Below are 24,011 nucleotides of genomic sequence, written 5' to 3'. Positions count from 1 at the left end.
AATAGCTGGTTTCCAGAAAACACCAGATAACTCTCTTGCTCTATGAAAACTATACACAAAGGACAAAAACATGGAAAAATGATCAATCTACATTACAAAAGAAGACAAAATTCTATAATGTAATACACACGCTGGTTCAAATAATTGCAAATTGTATCCATATCATACAAATACCAAAATACAATACAAATCCAGGCTTCCAAGGAAAATCCTGTGCACAATGTACAGCACCCAAAGGTGTATGAATATATTCTCCAGATGTGTGTAAAGGCAAGTTTTCAGCGGAATTTCAATTGTTTTACTTCCCATTTTGATAAGTGTCTTTATCAAGAGAGGCATGTCAACAACTCAAGCCTTTATGTTGGAACTCTCATAGCTATACATCAAATAGAAATTATTTTTAATGTTTAAATGCAGCCTCTATAATATTTACAACACAATGGTTATACTCTTCCACCGGGCTGAGAGCTATCAAAATGGAAAGTATAATGATTGAAATTCTATTGAGAACTTACCTGTATGCAGATCTGGAGTATTTATATTCATACACATTTGGGTGCTGTACAGTGCACAATATTTCCCAAGGAAGCCTGGATTTGTATTGTATTTTGGTATTTTTATATAGATACTATTTGCAATTATTGGAACTAGTGTATTACATTATACAATTTTGTCTTCTTTTGTAATATAGATTGATCATGTCTCTATATTTTTGTGCTTTCTGTATAATTTTCATTGAACAAGGGAGTTATCTGCTGTTTTCTGGTGGTAATATCTAGTTTGGCAGTCTATAACCCCATGGCGCAGAGTGGTAAAGCTGCAGTACTGCAGTCCAAGCTCTGTTCACAACCTGAGTTCGATCCCAGCTGGATTCAGGTAGCTGGCTTATGGTTGACTCAGCCTTTCATCCTTCCAAGATCAGTAAGATGAGTACCCAGCTTGCTGGGGAGGGGGTAAAGTGTAGATGACTGGGGAAGGCAATGGCAAACCACCCTGTAAAAAGTCTGCCATGAAAACGTTGTGAAAGCAATGTTACCTCAGAGTTGGAAATGACTGGTGCTTGCACCTTTATCTTTATAGCCATTGATGTACGTTTTTTTTTTAAAAGCGCCTGACTTTAAACTCTCAGATGCAATTACACAAGAGTAAAATCTCTCGGTTCAAGCCCATTTTAGTCATTTAATGATAGGAAGGACTATTTCCCCATAACTGTAGCCAGAAGATGAACACAAGTCATGCGGGGGGGGGGGGATCCCACTGATTCAGGCATGACACTTGGAGCACTTACTTAAACCCACTTCAGTTTTCCTGGACACATGGGCTTTCAAATATGTGATAATATGGATAGTTAATTTTTTGTCACTTGCACTGGATACTGTAAACAGTTTATACAGCCTTATTTGCAATACTGGAGCTTCTATGGTTCTTCGATATGCTGTTTCTGGATGGGCACCTGTTTTGTTGTTGATTATGCTTCTTTTCAAAGACTAATCGAAAAGTTTTTTAAAAAAAATACTTAGCATTTTGAACATTCAATAGAGTGCAAGGCCATCTAGAGGCTATTACAAATAAGTGCAACATAAACTGAAGGTTTTTATCTCAAACTAACCAGAGGCTTCATACAGCCACTCTGTCAGAGGGAGTGGTGTTGTCTTCTGCACCCAAAGTGAACTCTGAGGCCTGAGAATGCACAACCCGTGACGTACCCCAGCCTCAAAGGTTTTCAGTTTAAGCCATTGAGTCCCAAACACCTCCCACGCAATACTCCCTCTAAGCTTGTGAGCAAAAATTCTACTTTGTGAGCTACTGGCATTACAGTTGTGAGATACTGCATAAATTAGCTTGCTCAGGGGCTATTTTTCCTGCACTAAGACAAAAATGTGAGAGTCAGAGGCTAAAAAACTGTGAGCTAACTCACACTAACTCCAGTTAGAGGGAACACTGCTCCCACGCCCCCGCTGACCCTCTTGAGAACTGGACCAACATTAACGTGCAAAGAAGTCCTGTCAGCATCACTGTCATGACTGCAGAGGTAGCGACAGAAGGGGCAGAGCTAGATAACAGAGTTGCCTCCCCTCCTGCCCCCGCAAGATATATGTTCATCATTCAGTAAACAACCCATCCAGTTCTTGGCTTATTAAAATTTTTATTCACATAATGTTTGTTTATGTGGAGTGTGACTCTGGGGAAAACACGTAACACGTTCGGGATTACACTGTGTTCTCTTCCGCTGACAGGTTCCATTTTGTACCTGCTGCTGAGGATGACCCTCTGGCAGCTCCAAGAATAGATGCGAGTCTAAAGCATTCCACTTCAGCGGCCACACAAATAAGTTACTTTCTTAATAAATTAGTGTCTTTTTTTTTTAATTGCGAGACATTTCCAGTTCATCAGATCCGAAAGTAGAAGGTTATGTGATTTCTTCTGGCCCGCTTCCCAAGAAAGAAAGAAAATACAGAGGGCTCTTTTATACTCAGTTTTGGTACTTTGAAGCTTCTCTCCCATTATCAAGTGACAAAGAAACAGCCATCGAACACCTGGGGTCATGTTTGTTTATACTGGTTTGCACCTAACACATTATGTAGGAACAATAAGATGGGAATGTCCTGAGAACCTCAGCCAAATCTGCATGACATTTCCTTCGCTAGCAATGCCTGTATCAGTTCTGGATTCAGGACAAGTCAAAATAGCAGGCTTTGGCTGGTACAGATTTCAACTTAATGCCTGATTCACTCACATTTTCATTTTTATGTTTCCAGAAGATGTTTCTAACCAGTGACCCTCACGGTAGCAGCCACTGCCTAATTATTCCTGTTGCAACGCCTAATACTCAAGCTAAACCACCTTTAGAGAAACTGATTCAATTATGAATGTTCTTTTTGTTCAAGCTGATAGCTTGCTAAGAGAAGAGATTGGATTTATACCCCGCCCTTCGCTAACCAAAGGAGTCTGAGAGCTGCTTACAAATCTCCTTTCCCTTCCCCTCCCAACAACAGACACCATGTGAGGTAGGTGGGGCTGAGAGAGCTCTCCCAGAACTGCTCTTGAGCAGAACAGCCTTGAGAGAACTTGTTGCTGAACCAAGGTCACATCAGGCGGTGTATGTGGAGGAGTGGGCAATCAAACCCAGTTCTCCTATATAAGAGTCTGCACACTTAACCACTACACCAAACTGGTTCTATAGACAGTGTTTGGCAATGGCATTAGTGTCTGCTTAGGCTGGCTGCAATTTTAAGCATCACTGGCATGAACACAAGTCTAAAAATCCTGCATGGCAGGGAAAGTTACTGAAACATAAGCAAGAACCCTTATTCTGCTTGGCCAGGATACTGCCTTGGCTTTTTATCTTTTGCCCAGCTGATATAAAATTCTTTTAGAGGTGAATGGCAAATATTTGGGTCCTACTTTTAAGTCCTTATCAAGAATCCCAAGCATCAGTTTTCAAATCAATCACTGAACACTGATAAAAACTGGCTGAATATGCATTGGTGAACAATAGATACAGAACAATCTTCTACAGATGTCTTCCTAGCATTCTGGAAGGAGGTTCTTTCCAAAACTAGCAGGTTTATTAAAAACAGAGATGCTTAAAGCTTTCTGAACATCAATGCAAGCCTCAGTTTCAGGCTAGTAATCAAAAGGCCTTCAAATCATAGCTTGGGGTTGAAACAAGACACTGTGTACCAGTCAAAAAAGGCATTCTACGGATCCTAGAGTCAGCTGAACGTTTGGGCATGACAAATGACACAGTACCAAAGATAGAGCCTATACCACTGCATCTATGACTATGTCACAGGAGACGTGACACCACTGACAGAAAACCTTCCTGTCAAGTTTGGGGTGCCCAAATTATTCCAAGTGCAGCAACAAATCCTGTGTGTCTCATGAAAGACTAGCTATATTCTCATTAACAAGCTCAATCCTCTTTCTCTTATTTGGAAAAAGGATTTGGTTCAACTGAACCAGCATCTGATTTTTTTTAAGCATTAGCAGCTATCAAAGGAATTATTATGTACTTAAAGAGAGCAAGAACCCTTGTCTATGGGAACACAGTAATGGCTTGCCTAAGTAATCTCTATGAGGAATTTATTAGTCATCTTTAGGACTGGTTGGGTCTTTGCTATTACCACACAATCCAGACCCCATTCAGCTTGCAGATGGGGCACAGATCACAGGGGCAACATAAAGTTTCTCTCCTCAGCATCCTGGAATTGAAGGACTGAACTGAATACCACAGGTATAGTCACACATCCTTTCTTAGGGCTCACAAAAAATCAGAATGACATCTGGATGGGGGGTGTGTGTGTGTGTGCACATTCCAGGCAAGATGCTAAGAAATCTCTTCCGCAATTTGCTGCCGCTCATTTAAAAAGGGAGCCATCATGAATTCCAAACCAGGCAATCCTGCACAACCCTGAATTGAACTAAACTATTTAAAAAGTATACCTTGAGTAAGTGAGGGGGACTATGGCTCTTCTCTAGAACCAGTCTGTCTTAATGCCTCAGTTCCGATCTTTTCTCCACACGCACCAGGGAAGCTCTCAGTGCAACATCCACTGCCAGCAATGGACCACCCAAAGACTTACAGAGGGATGCCCAAGGGCAAGTCCGGTATCTTCAGCAGAACCTTCAAGTCGCTGCTTCTTTCTCCAGTGCAGGAAAACCAGGCATTTCATTTCCAGTTTATCCTGCTCACGGCCACACAAAGCCCATTGTGCTGTTTTTTCTATCGTTTGTTTTTTTTAAGAGAGAATCCCAACTCTACTCTGTCCAAAAGGCTATAAATGGGAAAGTGTCATCCTATCTTCCACCAGCACAACATCCGAGCCAAATTGGTCTGTACATTGTTTTATCGTAGCCAGGATGTTCAGGAGTCGTTGGTCCAAGGCGTTGATGTGCGGAGCGGACAAGACTGGTGAGATGGGGTCATGGGACATAGCGGTCGTTAAGGCAGACTTCAGCACTCCATTTTTTAGGTAGTTTAGCCTGTTCCAAGTAGAGACACGGATGCTGAAAGAAAAAAAAGTATGTGCAACAAGCCTAGGTAAGCATTACAGACATCGTGGAGAGGTATAGAGGCAGTTCATTTGGGCCTATCGACACTAAATATAGCTATGGGTCAATGTTCCCTCTTAGCTGCAGAGTCTTGTGAGCAAAAATTCTACTTTGTGAGCTACTGGCATTGAAGTGAGCTACTGCATAAATTAGTGTGCTCTGAGGTCATCCTTCCTGAGCTAAGACAAAAATGTGTGAGCTGGAGGCTAAAAATCTGTAAGCTATCTCACACCAACTCAGCTTAGAGGGAACACTGCTATGGGTAGAGTTGTCCATACTTTGCCACATAATATTACAAAGCAGGAGACACAAACGGGGGAAACCTGGGTTCAGCCGTTAAGCTCTCTGAATAACCCTGGACCAGTCAATCTCAGACCCATTTAAGCCCTCACGGGTATTGTGGGGATTAAATCCTACTTGGAGAAAGGGCAAGATAAAGTCAATGCTGAAAATGACTTATGAAAACTACCTCTGCAGACATTCTACAAAGCTGGTCTACTGGCATGCATTATCCCAAACCTCATCGCTGCATTTCATATTATACAGGGTCCCTCCCCAACTAAGAAATGATGTGGGGGAAAAAGAGGAAAGTGGCCATGGTATCCCTCGGGCCCACCTGACATAAGGGTGGGTAAGCCAGCCATTCTTGTCTTTCTGACCAGCACCAGAAGATGATGCTGACAGACTACTGCTTGACCCTGTGGAACTTGCACAGTAGAGCTCCACATGATTCTGCCTATATGAAACCACTGAGAGGGGCTTCTCAGAGATTTGAATTAAGCATCATCAGCATGCAGATGACACCTAGCACTACTACTCTTTTGGACAAACTCTGGTGAGGTGGTAGATGTACTGAACAGATGCTTAGTAAGGGGATGGAGGAAGACTAATACTAAAGTCCAATCTAGACAAAACTGAGGTGCTGTCAGTCAACCATACAGCTAACCAAAGACTGAGAAGTCAGCATGCTTTAGACAGGGGTCACACGCAGCCCTTAAGGCACAGGTTTGTATTCTGGAGTCCAATTAGATCCATCCTCTCAGGTTTCAGAGTAGATTATTGCAATGTTCTTTACACAAGGCTTCTTTTTAATACTGTTGGGAAACTCCAGTTGGTTCAGAATGAAGCCACAACACTGCTAAGTGAAACAGCAGCAAGGGAACCTGCCAAGCCAATTTTAATCCGAACATAAAGTGCTAGTCCTTATCTTTAAAGCCCAATATGACCTCGGGCCAGGATACCTGAAGGACCAACATCTTCCATACAAACCTGCCAAGATCAGCAGAAATCTCAGTATGTGAAATCCCTATCTTCTATCATGCGTTCAGTGACCTTAGGAGACAGGGTCCGGAGGCACACTGGCTATGGAACTTCCTTCCCTACAGAGATCTGCCCATGCTTGGCTGTCAGGCAAAGATAATTTTATTCTTCCAGGCATTTGGTGATAATTAGTCTTCTGTATGGTCACAGCCAAGATAAAATTTGAAGGGACTGCCTGGCTCACAGCTCAGCTTTGTAGCCACATTGCTAGGTTGGCTCTCAAACTAAAGTGCTACATTCTGTACACATAGAAACTTATTAAATGTCCGGCTCTGGCTATAAGTTGCGAAAAGCAGCAATTCAAATATTTGCTATAGTTAATGGTAAGGCTATAAGATGCAAACCACAGACATGATTTCTGGAGCACCCATTTCTGATGTAAGAAATTTGCGACATTTTTGTAGCCAAAGAGAATGAGAACCCTGCTTTTCTTTTGAGAAATTCAAGAGCTAGCTTCCTTGTTGCCATTTCTCTCATCCTTCTGCCTCTCCTACTCCCTGCAGCTACTTCCTTATTTACACAGCAGCACTTGCATGGAATATCAGCACTTGGTTATGTATTACCAGTGGCGATGCTTCATGAGATTTAAGCGTAAAGTAGGCTCTGACAGTAGAGCATTCTGAAAGCTCCCTCGGGGATTAGCAGAGAAAGATGAAGAGGACCACAGTTATTGGCTGCCATTGTCTGTCTAGGCAGCCTGCAGATCTACAACCCTAGCTCCCTCTCAGTGCATTCCTAAACACAGTTACGCCCTTCTAAGTCCACTAAAGTCAACAGGCTTAGAAGGGTGTAACTCCACTTAGGACAGCACTAGCTGGCTGTCTCTGCCAAAGTCTTTAGAATGATCAAGAGTCAGAGGGTGGCTTATATATGGCTACTTTTCACCTGATCAGGATCTCAAGTTTAAAAAAATAACAGTCCACAGCCATCAAGACACTTAATATAAAGTAATATGCTTTGCAGAATCTAAATCAACAACTTCACTATATTACTGCAGCACACTGAATAACACTGCCAGACCTGCATGTTGCAAGAATGCTCAGAGGAAGATTAATTACCATCAATTCTACCCTTTAACATTTGCATGTTGTGTACAGGTAAGACCAATAGATATTTTGCCTTTACTCACATGCAGCACTGATAGAGAGGTGCAAGAATGCTTCTCTCATCCAGGGAAGGGTTCCCAAAACTGAAAAGCAAATGGTATCAATCAGGCAAATCCTTTGGGAAATTCTGTTTCCCCGACAAAGCAAAGCAGGAATATGTAACACATGCTTTATAGTACAACATCCCCACAAACAATAGGTTGGATCCCACAGAGGATTTCCACAGCTGGGAGGGATTTCTGTCTGTGAAGCAAAACTTCCTCCCCTTCCCTCTCCATCTACAACCCCAAATACCCATCAAAATGCTGCTTTAAAGGCAGAGGGACTACTAGAAAAAGCATGAGAGGGGAGTTGCAGGTTTGTTGCCGAAGAAACTGGCAAAAGTCCCCCACTCCATCCATGGAGATCATCCACAGGATTCAATCCAATTAAACCAATTATATGCATTAAGGGACTGCGCTAAACTGTTTCTAAAATTTCACTGATAAATGTTGGACTAGCCATTCTTTCTCAGCCTAGCCTACCTCACAGGGCAGTTGTTACAAGGATGAAATGGGAGGAAGGGAGAATGATAAGGCATGTTGCTTTTCAGGGCTTTTTTTGTAACAGGAACTCCTTTGCGTATTAGGCCACACATCCTGGATGTAGCCAATCCTCCAAGAACTTACAGGGGTCTTAGTACTGAGCTCCAGAAGGATTGGCTACATCACGGGGTGAGTGGCCTAATATGCAAAAGAGTTTCTGCTACAAAAAAAGCCCTGATTAGTGCCATTCTCACTACCTATCTGACTTTCTTGCACTGACACTCTTGCTCAAAGCATACAGGTAAGAAAGACTTAAGACTGCAAAAGGAAAAGATTGTTAAAATGTTTAGGTACCCAGCAGCTCCACTAAGTAACAGAAAAAATTTAAGAGAGACTTGCTGAGAGGTTCCAGCTGATTGAATGCATGATGATGGTCTAGACTTTTGAAGACATCTTTTTAAAATGTGCCACACCATGCAATGCTCTACATGGCCAAAAGCAGACATTTTGTTTAGAGATTCTGCAGAGATATATTCCCCCTACCTTTTGGCATTATCAAGGAGAATAAGCATGCTGGCCCCTTCGTCATCCTGAAAGCTTTCATAATGATGTCGATCAGCATTCCCAATCAAATAATCAAAGATGGCTGTATCGATGATGTCAAGGAGCCGTGGCCCTGCATCATAGGGCGAAGTCTTCTTCACAGCATCACAGTAGCTCTCATCATATTCCCACCTGTAAGACATGGAAGATCAAGGCCAAAATTGTGGTGATCTGTTTACCATATGAATGCCCATCTTCAGACACTGAAATAGACCCTGAAAAAGGTTCAGGCTTACATAATCTCTGAACTTCCAAATTTAGTTCCACCCCCCCCCCCCCTTACTAAAATTATGAGTGATTAGGCTATCTACAGAAAGTCTTGTCAGATTTGTTCAAAGCCTACTTGGTGAATGCCCACAGCAAATGGTGGCTGAGTTGTCAGTTTCACTTAGGCCTCAGCATAGCAGTCTCCCCTCATGTTGCACAAGCAAATTCCCTTTACTTAAATTGGATATTTGACTCAACTCACCATCTCAATCTGCTGTTTTATGATCTTACAAGCAAAGGGCCTACAAAGACTTGAAGGAGGCATCCCATTTTCTCCTCCCCTGCTATTTTATTTCTCTTTCCTATAGCCTCTCCTCTTTTTTTTCTTCCTTTTCTCCTTTCAACCCACCAGTCGACCAACCTTTATCTGCCCCCCCCCCGCCATGCTGTCTTCAGCTTCCCCTCTTTCCTTCACCCTGGCAGTATCTCTCTAGGAAAATCTTGTGTTGTAGCAGCTGCATGGTGGGGGAACCTGCAAAGACATGCAGGGGAACCTTACTTCCCTCTGTACAGCCTCCCTGACACCATTTTCTCTTCCTCCTGATAGCCTCCATATACTCACCTTTTTGCTTCCTTTTCTCCATGGCAGGCCTGGCTTAATGACCCCACTCAAAGCACAGGAAAGGGCCCTGCACTGCTTTTAACTAGCAGAAACCAAGGCTTGAAGTCTGTCAATACCATTGTAGCTGCCTAGCAACAACCAATTAGACAGCATTCATTTCTTAAAGCTACCAGTACTGTTTCTATTTTTTTTTTAGGGGGGATTTTAACCACTTTTTTTTGTTTACATTTCAGATTTTTCTGCAAATCTAAGGTTTTCTTAGGTTTATAGAAAGATCTGTCTTGCCTGTCCATGGCCCCAGACTTCAGATTTAAGAACCCACTGATGGGACCATGTTGAGAATTAGACACACTGATCATGTTTTGTAAACAGGCTTGAGTAGATTATCTGGGACTATGACATATACATTTTCTAAATTAAATAACTTTCTACACTTTTCATAAATAACTTTTTTCATACTGCTGCTCAATTATGTACCTATAATCCTCTCAGAAACAGAGACACTGAACCTTTTAGCATTCATTTCTTCTGTGCAAACCAAACTGCCAACTCTTCTGCTTTTAACCATGGTACATTTATTGCTGCATTAACAACAGGAAGTCTGGCTCTAGATTCTAGAAAGTGACCTTCATAGCCCCCTGGTCTTCCCTAACTCAAGTGTTGCTGAAAAAGCCCCTGAGCCAACTGCCTCCAAACCAAACCTCCAAGTACGTCTACTCCAGGGGAAGCTCCTATCCTCCTTGACTTTTTTTCATCCTAATTTCTCACTTCTCCTTTAAGGGCTCTCTGCCCTCATCCCCTTTAGAGTCCCTCTTCTAGGGTGTGGGCCTTTTGTGAGGCTAGGATGCAAGCTGCCAGCATCTGACAATGTCCCCCTTTTCCACACTGGAGAGTTGGGCTGGGTTCCAGTGCCCTTGGGGGAAGCCCACACAGATTAAGGGCAGGAAGAAAAACTAGTGATGAAAGCGAGCACAGGCCATGGACTCCACCCATCACCCTACAGCCACATAATTATTAGACTAGTTCTTCGCGAAGGGCAGTAAGATTTCAGGAGAAATGTAAGAGATAAAAGTATGGAAGCATGTTTGCAAATCAGAAAGAAGAAACATAATCAGGGCTTTTTTTGTAGAAAAAGTCCAGCAGGAACTCATTTGTATATTAGGCCACACCTCCCGACATCACCGTTGTTTAGCACAGGTCTTTTGTAGAAAAAGCCCAGCAGGAACTCATTTGCATATTAGGTCACACCCCCTGATGCCACGCCATCCAGAACTGTGTTCCTGTGAGTTCCCGTTCAAAAAGAGCCCTGCAGATAACAATGTTACATGCAGGAATCCTGAAGAGCAATTAGCAGATGCCGCTATGGTTTTCAAACACATCTCATCAAGCAAGCATGAGGGGTAGAAATTTGATACATGGGGAAGGAGAGTTGTTTGTCTTTAAAATCAAAGCAGATTCTCTGGAGTCCAAATCTAAGAGTGGAATCACAAAAGGCAAACAGAGTTCATTCTAGTCAGATATGTTAGAAGAAAAGATGAACTAGAACCATATTCTTTGCTTTTGTGAACAGTTTACTTTATTCACAGAAGTTAGTGTGACGCCAACAATGGAGCTGTAGAATAATCTTAAAAGATGAGACCAGAGGTCTTCCGCCAGCTGTATTTGCTCTCAAGCTCTAGATTTCACAGGAACACCTCTACAGTCAGAAAGGAAGGCAATGGCCAAGAGAACAATCTAAATTTTGAATTTCCCACTGGCTCTTGAAATATTGTGCACCCTAGGTTCCATACAACCTTAAGCCACAGCAAACCCCATCAGTGACCCTATCTTCTCCACCACTTAAACCTGCAAATTCTAGCACTCTCATTCACAAACCCACCCACCCACCATCACATTAGTGATTCTGACCATCACAAAATTGCAAGAAAAATGGCTGACACTCCCTTTCCATCTGTGAAACAGTCCTTGTTTCCCCAGACTGGTCAGAGGACACTGCAGAAAGACCACGAGTGTGATGAATCTCCTACCTGGCCAATTTGCCCTCTCTGTAGGTCCTTCCCCACGGATGCCGATGCTTCTGAAGAGGCCAAACATCTGGCAGCCAGAGCGTGACAGATCCCTCCATGGTGTCCCCATCAGCACAAGCAGGCTCTGTTTCCCGGCAATAGTAGCACTTCCCATAGAAGCAAGTATTATTCCCTTCAAAGCAAATGAAGTCACTTCAACTTGATGTTCGGATTTGAAACAAAAATGCTATGGGACGTTCTGAGGCTCGTCAAAGGTTTTCCAGAGAGCCAACCTTCCAGTGCAGAAATTGCAATCAACCTATTATATATTGCTCAAAAGAAAACCCAGCTACTACTATTGCCCAATATTATGGGGAAGTACTGTAACAAATTTTCCTATGCCTGACTGAGGGTAATGACAGATATTTGCTTTACATGTATATCTATAATGAACATTTATTCACATGATACTAAGAATAGTAATATCAAGGCCTATGGCAGACTTCCTGGTACTTGTTAATGGCTTATGGTTTTAAACAACTGCTTCTTCAAAATTTTATTTTTGATGCTATCTTATGCTCTGTTGCAAAGCCTCGAGGCTGTTCTATGTTGTCCTAATTAACACAAAAAGAAGTAAACCGGCAAAAGAGTGCTCCTTAATAGAAGATTACTGCATGTAATAATCTGTGAAATAAGCTTCTTAGCAGACACAACAGGTTGAATCTTATGGTCTCTTTCTGCATGCGGAAGAACACTTTTGGTGGTTGGGGGGTGGGTATCTGTTGTGTCAACCCTCCCAGGGCAGATGGTGCAAAACACTATTCCTGGGCCAACCCTTGGGGGGACCTACACCAGAAGGGGGTAGAGCAAGAAAATTCCATTCTATGAGCAGAGCTCTGCCTGTGGGTCACCAGTGTTTCCTTTCTCCCACAGTTAAGCTACTGGGGTGTGCCATGAAGTTATGTGCTCCCTCCACTTTCTTCCCTCATGACATGAGCAGCCCCCCCCCCCCAAAATCCTTTCCCTTCTTGGAACTAACCATAGCATGCTCCCTGTGTACTGATGTTACCTCTAACTACAGTTAGCTTCAAACTACAGTTTGCAAATCCATTGTGGTGGGTATTAATAACTGATGCAATTGTAACTCTGCACCATGGCTAGCTCCAAAGGGGCACCGCAAATGAGAATTGTACAAGGGGTGAGAAGGAAGGGAAAAGGAGCACCTGAGTCTACTTCATTCCCCCCATTTACTGAATCCTGGGAGATTAGGAAAGTTACATCTGCACTGGATTTAAGGGCCTTCCAAAACACAAGCAGACAGTTAACATTTTTACCAGCTCTTTGTATGCTTCATTCAATACTCAAGAGGACTTCCTCACTCACCTAACGCCAGGAAGGTACTCAACAGCTGCTCTGTGGCAACAGGTTTGATTTCTGTGCGGAGATTCACAAACCTGCCAACCACAATGGGGGCTCGCCGGAAACCCAAGATTCTGTTTGGAGAAGAAAGCAAATGAAAGATGAAGCTTGAGGATATGCAACAAGGTACAGATCAATCTTTTAAAACACACACAAAAATTAAAACCCATCAGCGCAGAGCTGGAGAATTTATGGAGCGTGCTTCAATTGGGCCAGAACTCCTAAGCTACGTATGCCATTCACATCATATGAATGAGCCAGTGCTCACCACTAAAGCAGTGAAACTTGCAATTAGGAAGGCTAGAGAAAAGAACACTGGGGAAAATGCCCTGAGCCACAAGACAGGTGGTCCAACTGCTGGGGCAGAATGTACACATACCCAAGGCCCTGAGGTTGGCTGTTGGAATCAGAGTGCAGCTGGTAAAAGGTGTACTGGGCAAGGGCAGAGAACCAACTGTCAGTGTGCTAGATTAGTGCAAATCACGGGGGCCAGCATGCCCATATTCCACAAACCCATGCATATACACAGTCTTCCAGTTTGCTTGCTAGGTCTTTGCCCTCAAGCTGTGAGGTTTCACATATAAGTACCTCAAGCTGTGAGGTTTCACATATAAGTACCTCAAGCTGTGAGGTTTCACATATAAGGTTTCACATATAAGTACCTAAGCTCTTTGACAGCAAGCTCAGAACTTCATACTATGATCATCACAGAAACAGCACTTGAGATTTCCCCCTCCTGTGTCATAATATTTAAGAACATAGGGACATTCCAATGTAATGTAAGTTCTACAGGATGAAACAGAGACTCAACTCAGGCAAGCAGGTTTTGGTGTAGACCAGCCCCAAGAATGATTAAGGCTTCATCCTGGGCATAACTAATGCTCTTGGAATACCTCACACAGGACAGGGAAAAGTTTTGTTGCTGCAACAAATGTTTAGTTACTTACAACAAAGTTCATAACTGAAATTTTTTTAGCTTTCCTGTCTGACACATAACTAGTCATTTGCAGCCTAAGAAAACTGCTGTAAAATTGCCATGCTGGTCACCTGGAAGTAATTTTCTGCCTTTCACAGCAGACCAGGCAAGTGACTATTTTATTTTTATTTATTTATTCAGGGAATTTATATTCTGCCTGAATTTATATTTCAAGCCTGCTTCAGTTTTTTTTTTTTAATTGGCTGCTTCTGCTGCCGCTCCAGTTACGTGAGAACCGTGTGGGAGCACCTTACCTAGAGAATTATCTAGAGGATCACATTTAGAAAAAAAATAAGGAAAAATGTTATCACATATAGCTCTCCCACACAAAAGCAAAAAAGAATGAAGATGCAATAAGAGTCAGCTAGACAATGGGGAGCATTTTTTTCTGCCTACAGTTTTAACCAGTTCAAGTAAGAAACGTTTCTTCTACTGTGCCTTAGAATGATACTTTTTTCTATTCTCAGTCTCTAAGAAATAATTATAATTCAGCATTAGTGTACCTGTCCAGATGAAAGGCTGCCACTTCCGCATTGTGCCTGTCATATCCAGCATATGGCTCTCCTTCTACCACATAGTCTCTAGCATATCTAAAAGTTGGAACAAAAGAAATATTTTAGTGCGTTGTTCTGGATTTCCAACTTCCAAGCTATGAAAGAACAGCTCAAGTGGAAAAGAGGGTCTCCATCATTCTAACATATAGTACAGAGTCCAGTAGCACCTTTAAGATCCACAAATTTTATTGTAGCATAAGCTTTTGAGAATCACAGCTCTCATCATTCTAATGCAATTCATTGAGAAGAAACAGGATTTAATGCAGAGTTATTTCCTTGCATAACAATCATGCTGCCATTATGAGCTGCAAGCTAGAGTTTTGAACAGCAGACTGAATTTGTTATGTAATCTACATGGTGGTTCATGGCCAGTGAGGTGGAATGGCTTTTCTATGGCTCCTTCCCATCCAGCTGTAGAAACCCCAGGCTCCAAAGGGGTTGTATCCAATCAGCAGCTGCCTTGTGAGAATGGCACTAATCAGGGCTTTTTTGTAGCAGGAACTCTTTGGCATATTAGGCCACACACCCCGTGATGTAGCCAATCTTCCTCGAGCTCAGTACTAAGAGCGCTGTAAGCTCTTGGAGGATTGGCTACATCAGGGGTGTATTGACTAATATGCAAAGGAGTTCCTGCTACAAAAAAAAAGCCCTGGCACTAATCATCTCAGACACCCACCCCCAGCTTTCTGTACTCTTCCCATAAATACATGCTGTATTGAAAAAAATGGGCAAGCAATTTAGCTACATCTCTTGCCATCCCTCCTCTCTCCTTCTCCTGGGGAATGATTATAAAGCACTCCACTTTGGGAAACCCTGGTGAAAGTCTTTTCTTTACTCTACCATGAAATGCAAGACCTGGATGGTCCAGGCTAGTCAGATCTTGGAAATCATCTTGAAAGCTAAGCAGGGTTGGCCCTGATTGGTATTTGGATGGAATCAGGGCTTTTTTTGTAGCAGGAACTCCCTCGCATATTAGGCCACATCCCCCTGATATAGCCAATCCTCCAAGAGCTTACAGGGCTCTTAGTACAGGGCCTACTGTAAGCTCCAGGAGGACTGGCTACATCAGGGGTGTGTGGCCTAATATGCAAAGGAGTTCCTGCTACAAAAAAAGCCCTGGACGGAAATTCCAGAGCTGCTATTCAGAGGAAGGCAATGGCAAACCACCTCTTAAGTCTCCTGCCAGTGTTGCCACAAGTTGGCTGTGACTTGAATGCACTTTACACACACACACATCATTAAATGAGCATTTTACCTCTTAGGTTTGAAGACCACTTTCTGTCCCCCTTCCAATATGAGCAATGCCTTCAGCTGAGTGCCCTTGTAGCCTACATCTGCTTTGATGATCTTTTTTGTAGCCATGGCGTGCATCACAGCCCCGAGTTCTGGCGTCTCCTCCGGGTACACTTCACGTGGCACCACCCACTGGGCTGCAATCTCCCAGGGGGACTGTAGTGTGTGGTCAAGTCGTGGGTCCAGTTCCACCCGCAGGCTTGACATCATGCGGTGAAAAGCGCGCTGGTCCTCACGGTTAGCTGCCGATGTGTCCAGGTTGTCTATGAGGAAAACCTTGGTGAAAATAAAGATCACGAGGAGGATTGCCAGAAGCACCACCCGTTGCTTCAACTTCATGGTGGAAAATAATCTTTAATCCTGATCAGCTCTCCCAAAGGCTACAGGAAGTCTCTTACAAAGCAAGGCGAGAAATAGCATGGAACTTGATGGATTTCATTCATAGCCATTACTCCAACTAGCCCAGTGTGGCAGATCCATCTTCCAGTACCACTGTAAGTTAATAAACATAATGGAATTTTATACCTTGAGGCATGATCTGCAGGTTGGCTGTATATAATAGACATTTCTGTTTTTTAGTACTTCTGCACATATCAATAAAAAAGACCTACTTTCTGTAACCAGCATTTTTGAGTTTAACAACATGGTTGAAAATTCTTCAGATAAGTGCTTCCCCACTGGAGTTTTGCTGTGAGATATGGAATGATTTGTACTTGATAATTCTAAGGAAATCTACTTACATGGTATAAGAGAAAAAGCTGTACCTGGGCAACCTGTAATACCTGACAAGCAGCTTGAGAAATAAAGTTATGCAAGCTGCAGGCCATACAGCTGTTCTATAAAAGTTCTTTTAAAAACTGCAAAAATATGCTGCCAAACAAACAGAAAAGACTGTGTAAAAAGACTGCAGTACTGCAATTTACCACTCTATGCCACAGGACTCCTATTTCTCTACCTTAAGGAGTCTCAAAGTGGCTCCTTCCCTTCCTCTCCCAGCAACAAGCAATTTGTGAAGTAAGTGGGGCTGACAGAGTTCTGAGAGGACTGTGAATGGCCCAAGGTCACCCAGCAGGCTTCACATGGAGGAGTGGGAAGTCAAACCTGGTTCTCCAGATTAGATCCCGCCACTCTTAACCACCTCCCAAACTGTGGAAAGCACCTCACTTTCCCCTGTATTCCTTCTCCACACTCCCTGGCAGTCCCCATACCCTCACCTTTCCTTGGTTCCTTCTCCCTTCCATATACCAATCAACCTACCTTTTATCTGCCCACCCCATTCATCTATACCAGTGGTGGCGAACCTATGGCACGGGTGCCAGAGGCAGCACTCGGAGTCCTCTCTGTGGGCTCCCGCACTCCCACGCCCCCCCACCCCCACGCACGAGGCTCTGGAGTCATATCTCATTGAAGCTCCTCCTCTCCCCAAACTCAAGCTCCTTTCCCCAAATCTCCAGGTATTTCCCAACCCAAACCTGGCAACCCTAACTGGGCCTCCTTCAGAGAGACAACAGGGCACTCCAACCTTTTTGAGCTCATGGGCACCTTTGGAATTCTGACATGGGGGTGTGGGTGCAACCACAATTCAGTCCCCAAGCACAACACACAGAGGAAAATTCCTTGCAGGTGTTCCTGCAGTTTTAGGAAGGGGGTTAGATGGGACCCACTAGGGCAGGGATGGTCAAACTTTCTTAACATAAGAGCCACACAGAATAAATGTCAGATGTGTGAGAGCTGCCAGACATGAACGTCAGATGTCTGAGGGAAGGAAAGGAGGGAAGAAGGAAGGAAAATATGTGGGGAGGGGGAGAGAGAGGTGGAAAGAAAGCAACTTGAACTTTAAATGCATTCTCCAAGCCACTGGCTGGCTTGGCTTGAAGAAGTGGATTAAAGAGACAAATGCCTTCTCTGATGGGGGCTTCAAGAGCCACATGATGTGTGTGAAAGAGCCACATGTGGCTCCCGAGCCAGTTTGGCCACCCCTGCAATAGAGAGATGGATATAAGGCAGCTTCACGTTTTCATGTGGCCAAGACCTGGTTGTGTTTCATATTTCAAAACTGTTGTGGCATGATCCAAGCTGAAGGGAAGAAGAGAGCATGGGTGTGTGGGGATGGGGGGGGGGAGGAGAGGAGAGATCAGGACCTTGAATCAAGCACGTTTTTTTGAAGGGTTGTGGGTTTATTACAGGAAATGCTGGATCCTACTAATCTGGCAGAAACAGTGGCCAGGATCGCTTCTGGTTTAGGAGTGGAAAGGGAGGAACTGCAGGCTTCCATGCTTTCAAATACGATGCTTCTGATAGCAGTATCTGAGCAGAGCTCTTTCAGGCTACAGGGACCATAAGGCAAATTGTTGATAATCTGTTTTTGAACTGTTGTACTGCTGTTCTGGTTTGCCAGAGCACCCCTGACAAGTGTTTGTCCAGCCGCTGCTTAACGACTGCCAGTGAGGGGGTCAATTGCACTGCTGAACAACTCTTACTGTTAAGAAGTTTTTCCTATGCCTCTCCTCTGCTGCCAGCAGGAAAAGCTCCCTGCCCACCTCTAAGTGGCAGCCCTTCTAATACTTCAAAAGAGCAATCATGTCTCCCTTCTCAACCTCCTCTACTCTAGACTGAATATCCACAAGTCCCATAGGCCTTTCCTCATTGGGCTTGCTCTCCATGGTTTCTCGGAAGTAATCTACAGTGAGCACTGTGGCACCTACTCTCTGCACATGCACAGGATTGCCATTTCAGTTTAAAGAAAGATACTGGATTTATATCCCACCCTTCACTCTGAATCTCAGGGTCTCAGAGCAGCTCACAATCTCCTTTATCTTCCACCCCCACAACAGACACCCTGTGAGGTAGGTGGGGCTGAGAGAAGCTTTCCCAGAAGCTGCCCTTTCAAGGACAGCTCTGTGATAGCTATGGCTGACCCAAGGCTATTCCAGCAGCTGAAAGTGGAGGAGTGGGGAATCAAACCCAGTTCTCCCAGATAAGAGTCCATGCACTTAACCTCTACATCAAACTGGCCCTCCTTTCTCTCATCAGACTTTCTAGTTAATCATAGAATCATAGAGTTGGAAGGGACCTCCAGGGTCATCCAACTCCCTGCACAATGCAGGAAACTTACAAACACCTCCCCCTAAATTCACAGAATCTTCACTGCTGTCAGATGGCCATCTAGCCTCTGTTTAAAATCCTCCAAGGAAGGAGAGCCCACCAGTTCCACTGAGGAATTGCTCTAATGGTCAGGAAGTTCTTCCTAATGTTGAGCCGGAAACTCTTTTGATTTAATTTCAACCCACTGGTTCTGGTCCTACCTTCTGGAGCCACAGAAAACAATTCCACATGATCTTCTATATGACAGCCCTTCAAGTACTTAAAGATGGTGATCATATCACCTCTCAGCCGCCTCTTCTCCAGGCTAAACATCCCCAGCTCCTTCAACCTTTCCTCATAGGACTTGGTCACCAGACCATCCCCCCCATCTTTGTCGCCCTCCTCTGGATCCATTCCAGCTTGTCTATATCCTTAAAATGTGGTGCACAAAACTGAACACAATACTCCAAGTGAGGTCTTACCAGAGCAGAGCAAAGTGATACCATCACATCACGTGATCTGGACACTATACTTCTGTTGATATAGCCCAAAATTGCATTTGCCTTTTTATCCACAGCATCACACTGTTGACTCATGTTCAGCGTATTATCCACTAAGACCCCTAGATCCTTTTCACAAATACTACTGCTACGACAAGTCTCCCCCATCCTATAACCATGCATGGGATTTTCCTATCTAAATGCAGAACTTTACATTTATCCCTGTTAAAATTCATTTTATTGATTTTAGTCCAGTTTTTCAGCCTGTTAGGGTCATCCTGTATCCTGTTTCTGTCCCCTCCCAATTTAGTATCATCTGCAAATTTAATAAGCATACCCTCTATTCCTTTATTTTAATGTATTCTTTTTTCCTAATGGCAAACTAGAACAATGTTTATAATGTATGTTACATGTTCAAAAGTAAATTAGGTGGACAGGAACACCTCTGGGAAAGGCATGTTCTCAGTTTAACCCAGACCTGCAAGCGACAGAGCAATGAACAGCCTCCATTTATTGCCTTATGACACTCTCACCATCATTCTCCCATTCTGACATGTTACTATTCTGTTGGTTTAAGCAAATGCTATCCAGACCAAATGTTCTTTCAGTTTGTTAATTTCACTGAGTTTTTTCTAAACTAAAACCTCAATATTCAGGTTAAATTGCCGTGTTGGCACTTTGCGATAAATAAGTGGGTTTGGGGTTGCAGTTTGGGCACTCGGTCTCTAAAAGGTTCACCATCACTGATCTATACTGTAGGACTTGCACAGATCAGACGAGACCTGGTTAAAATTCAGAGAGAAAGCTCAATGTATATTATTCATTTCCTTCCTTCTTTGACATGTGGTATAATCTGCTTTTTCTTCGCTGTTTTTTCCACAAAACTTATGAAAGTTTAGGAATGTGTACGGAGCCAATTATTTTTATTGCATTATTTTACAGCCTCTATTTATACCTTGTGAGTTTTAATTTAACCACAGACTATGTGGTTCAGTGGCTTACAGTTTCTTCTTTTCTTTTTGTTGGGTCATAATCTGCTGCTGTTTTTATGACTTTTGATAGCTATTTTGCAGGAGGGGGTTAGCTTTTCAAGCATCATTGTTTTATGACTGATATTTATTGTAAATAACCTAGCTTATTTACAATCATGACGGCAGAGTATACTTTCCCCTAACAAATAAATGAGAGACTTGAGTGTTTGGAGTTCGTTGGTTGAACTGTCCCTGGTACTTAATTTCAGGGGGAAGGAGGAGAAGCGAGTGTAGCACAGTGGTTACCCTTACCTGGATAAACCAAGCTAGCCAAATCTCATTAGTTCATGGAAGCTAAACAGGGTTGACCCTGTCTTGTACTTGGATGGGAGATCACCAGAGAATATCAGGGTCATGACACAGAGGCAAGCAGTGGCAAACCGCCTCTGAACATCTTTTGTTTTGAAAACCCGATGGGGTTGCCATAGGTCAGCTGTGACTGCATTTTCCACCACCTCCAGCATAGAGATTTAAAAAGTGTCAGATCTCAGCGGGGGAACCCAGGCACAACCCCCACTCTGCCACGAAGCAGACCTTGAATAGCCTCACTTAGCCTTACCCACTTCACAGTTATTGTGTAGACCAAATGGAAGAGGGGATAACTACCCTGGGCGCCTTGGGAAAAAGAGCCGGATAAAAATACACACCAATCTTATGCATTTTTAAAGACATTTGCTTTGTTTTAAAATATCTATGACAACAGATCTCATTCAGGTTATTTATTTGCTATTTAAACCTAAGACAACTCTATTCTGTTACTTGAAAGATGCGCTAGCAGGAAAAGATCTGGAGATCTTTTTCATTTGCTTAGAGCTGCTCTGCTTTGTAGAGCTACCTATGAGAGGTGAAGCCACCCTCTCTGTGAGATTGTGGGAAATTGTTTTAAGAGCTAAATGAATCCATTAGGTAAGCCTCAAAGACCATGGCTTGTAATGCACCAAACAGATCTGTAGAGAAATTGTCACTGTTCTGTTAAGTTCTGGTATAACAAATTTCAGGTTGCGCAGGGCTTTTTTGGTAGAAAAATCCCAGCAGGAACTCATTTGCATATTAGGCCACGCCCCCTGACAGCACCATTGTTTCACACAGGGCTTTTTTGTAGAAAAAGCCCAGCAGGACTCATTTGCGTATTAGGGATGCCTCTTGACACCAAGCCAGTCAGAACTGCGTTCCTGCTAAAAAAAAAAAAAGCCCTGAGGTTGTGTATGTTTTGACTGGGCAGGATTGCTCCATTATGTTTATTTTGTAATGGGACTTTGAATAATAGACCATATTTCAAGAACAGAATAAATGTCAGGGTTCAGATCTTTCTGAAAGCAAACACTTCCGATCTGAATGTATCTCACTCTAGACCTCCTAAGAGAGGTCTGGTTTAGACATGCAGTGGAATGAAGTGATAGAACAGGCTGTTCAACTTCAGAATGCAGGCAGAGTCAGGCGTTTAATGCTCCCCCCATATAATTCATTAGTATATCAGGGGGAAAGATTCTAACCTAGTCCTTTGCACACTTGAGAACTCTGAACAACGTGATGGAGCCTCCTCTGTAGCCTGAAGCGGCGAAGTCCATTCTATCCTTTCACTGTGAAGCGCAGGGCTGGCATCAGCATACCCTGGGGTGGGGTAGCAGTCAGGATCTAGAGTTTCTAGCAAGGCTTACTACCAATGCTCCTTCTAAGTTGTGGAGTTTTGTAAGCAAAAACTGGACTTCATGAGCTACTGGTATTAAAGTTGTGAGCTAATACATAAATAAGTTTGCTCTGGAGCCATCACACAAAAATGTGTGAGCTGGAGGCTAAAAACCCTGCAAGCTAGCTCACACTAACTCAGCTTAGAGGGAAAACTGCTCACTACCAATGTTCCCTCTAAGCTGCGAGCAAAATTCTTGTGAGCAAAAATTCCACTTTGTGAGCTACCGCATTAAAGTTGTGAGCTACTGCATAAATTATTGTGCTCTGGGGTCATCCTCCTTAAGCTAAAACAAAAATCTGTGAGCTGGAAGCTAAAAGCTAAAAATCTCACACTAACTCAGCTTAGAGGGAATACTGCTCACTACCCCAGAGCCACATGCAGTTAGGGAAGGAATTGTGGCACTTCTGGTGGGCACAATGGTGATGTTCCTGTCTGCATATACTAAAGCACTATCAAGAAAAGGCCATGCCATCAGCAGGAAAGCTCACAAACCAGCACATGAAAGCAGGAAACACAGGCATTTGGGGATGTGGGTGGGCTGGAAAGAAGGCATAAGCGGGGGCCTCCGTGGTGGTTACTGAGAAAGGGGGAGAGGGGCTGGAACCGGCCCTTTCGCATCACATCTAAATCAGGCCAGAGGACAACCACAGCAGTCCCTGTAGCGATTCAGCAACGAAGGCGGAAGTATCCACTACACATGCTCAGAGTCACTTTCACCCATTTAACTTCTCCCCTGAGCGGCAAAGCGCCATGCTCTCTGTAGTGGTTCAGCAGTGTAAGTAAAGTACACTCTGCATATGTTCAGAGGCACTCCCGCCCATTCACCTTGTCCTGTAACGTGCCAACAACAGTACAAGGTTGGCGCTCCTGAAGACCCCTCTCCCCCAACATAGGAGAGGGGTGGAAACAAGAGGATGCCCTCTTAATTCCTTCGCCGCCCCCCTCCCCGCTCAACACAAATGAAACGTGGAAAGTGAGGTAATTGGCGCCGGCCGTCATGTTCTGCCCCCCCCCCTCCTTTACAGGTCAGTGTTGGTACATCCCTCCTATTCTCTCCCACCCCCTTTACTTCATACACATGGACGGATCCACGGTGAATTATAAAGGCGGGGAGCGCAACGCGAAGGGAAAGAGAGCCCGGCTTCCTCCTCCACACCTTTGGCCCTTCGGTGCACACGCACGCGCGCCCCCTTCCACCCTACTTTCCCCCTCCCTCTCCTCAGCATCCACTTTTATTACTTACGCAACCCGCAAGCACCCACGCGCCATCCCCGCTGACCGGGCCAGCCGGCACTACCGCCAGCTGCCCCTCTCTCCGAGCTCCCCTCACACACGCAACATGGTACCGCCCAGCTCTGGACCCCCCCCTCACCCCCTTCAGCCAATGGGAACGCCCGGCAAGGCCACGCCTCCCTCCACCAGCCGTTTCTCCTCCCTGAACGAGGCTACGTCGCGCGGTTGACTCTCGCGCTAAGCGGGGAGACGTCGCCGCCCAACGGTTCTTTTTGAAGCGGTTCGGCTTTGCTGACCCGCGCCAATGGGAAGGCGCTGTCCAATCATGCCGCTTTTCTTCCTTCTTTGCGAGCCAATTAAAAAAAAACATGAGGTAGAAGACTACAAAGTAGGCGGGGCCTCGCGTTGGTCTTCTGTTAACAGCTTTCTGCCTGGAGGAGATAGAGGCTACGAGCGCACATATAAAATAATGCACTTCCATTCCACTTTCCAGTTCACACAGTAAAATCCAGTTGGAAAATGCAATGAAAGTGCATTATATAGTGTGTGTGATCGCAGCCCTAAAGACGCTTTCCTGGGAGTAAAACCCGTTTAATAACTAACTTTTAGCTAATGCTCTCTTAATACTTGGAGTGCACCCGAATTCGCAGGAACTGCAGTGTTTCCATTCTAATTTTCTCAATATGAAATCAGTTGCATCTAGGAGTCTGTGTCGAACAAATGCCTTGTAAGTTTTAATTTAATGCCAGTAAGAAAACGAATAAACGTGGGTATCCTTGTGTGATATA

General features: G+C 43.9%; 1 protein-coding gene across 1 annotated transcript; it reads right to left on the bottom strand.

Annotated features, from left to right (window-relative positions):
• Positions 1 to 2,129: 2,129 nt before the first annotated feature.
• On the bottom strand, positions 2,130 to 23,469 carry FAM20B (FAM20B glycosaminoglycan xylosylkinase). The gene is made up of 8 exons (XM_060232497.1): positions 23,234 to 23,469; positions 15,648 to 16,177; positions 14,342 to 14,428; positions 12,827 to 12,936; positions 11,465 to 11,636; positions 8,549 to 8,740; positions 7,505 to 7,564; positions 2,130 to 5,010 (listed from the first exon to the last, which is right to left on the bottom strand). The coding sequence occupies exons 2-8, from the start codon at positions 16,022 to 16,024 to the stop codon at positions 4,779 to 4,781; spliced, it is 1,230 nt and encodes a 409-aa protein (XP_060088480.1). The 5' UTR covers positions 16,025 to 16,177; positions 23,234 to 23,469; the 3' UTR covers positions 2,130 to 4,778.
• Positions 23,470 to 24,011: the final 542 nt, after the last annotated feature.

This window comes from Heteronotia binoei, chromosome 2 (genome assembly GCF_032191835.1).
Source record: "Heteronotia binoei isolate CCM8104 ecotype False Entrance Well chromosome 2, APGP_CSIRO_Hbin_v1, whole genome shotgun sequence".
NCBI lineage: Eukaryota > Metazoa > Chordata > Lepidosauria > Squamata > Gekkonidae > Heteronotia > Heteronotia binoei.
This window is presented reverse-complemented; position numbering and strand designations above follow the sequence as displayed.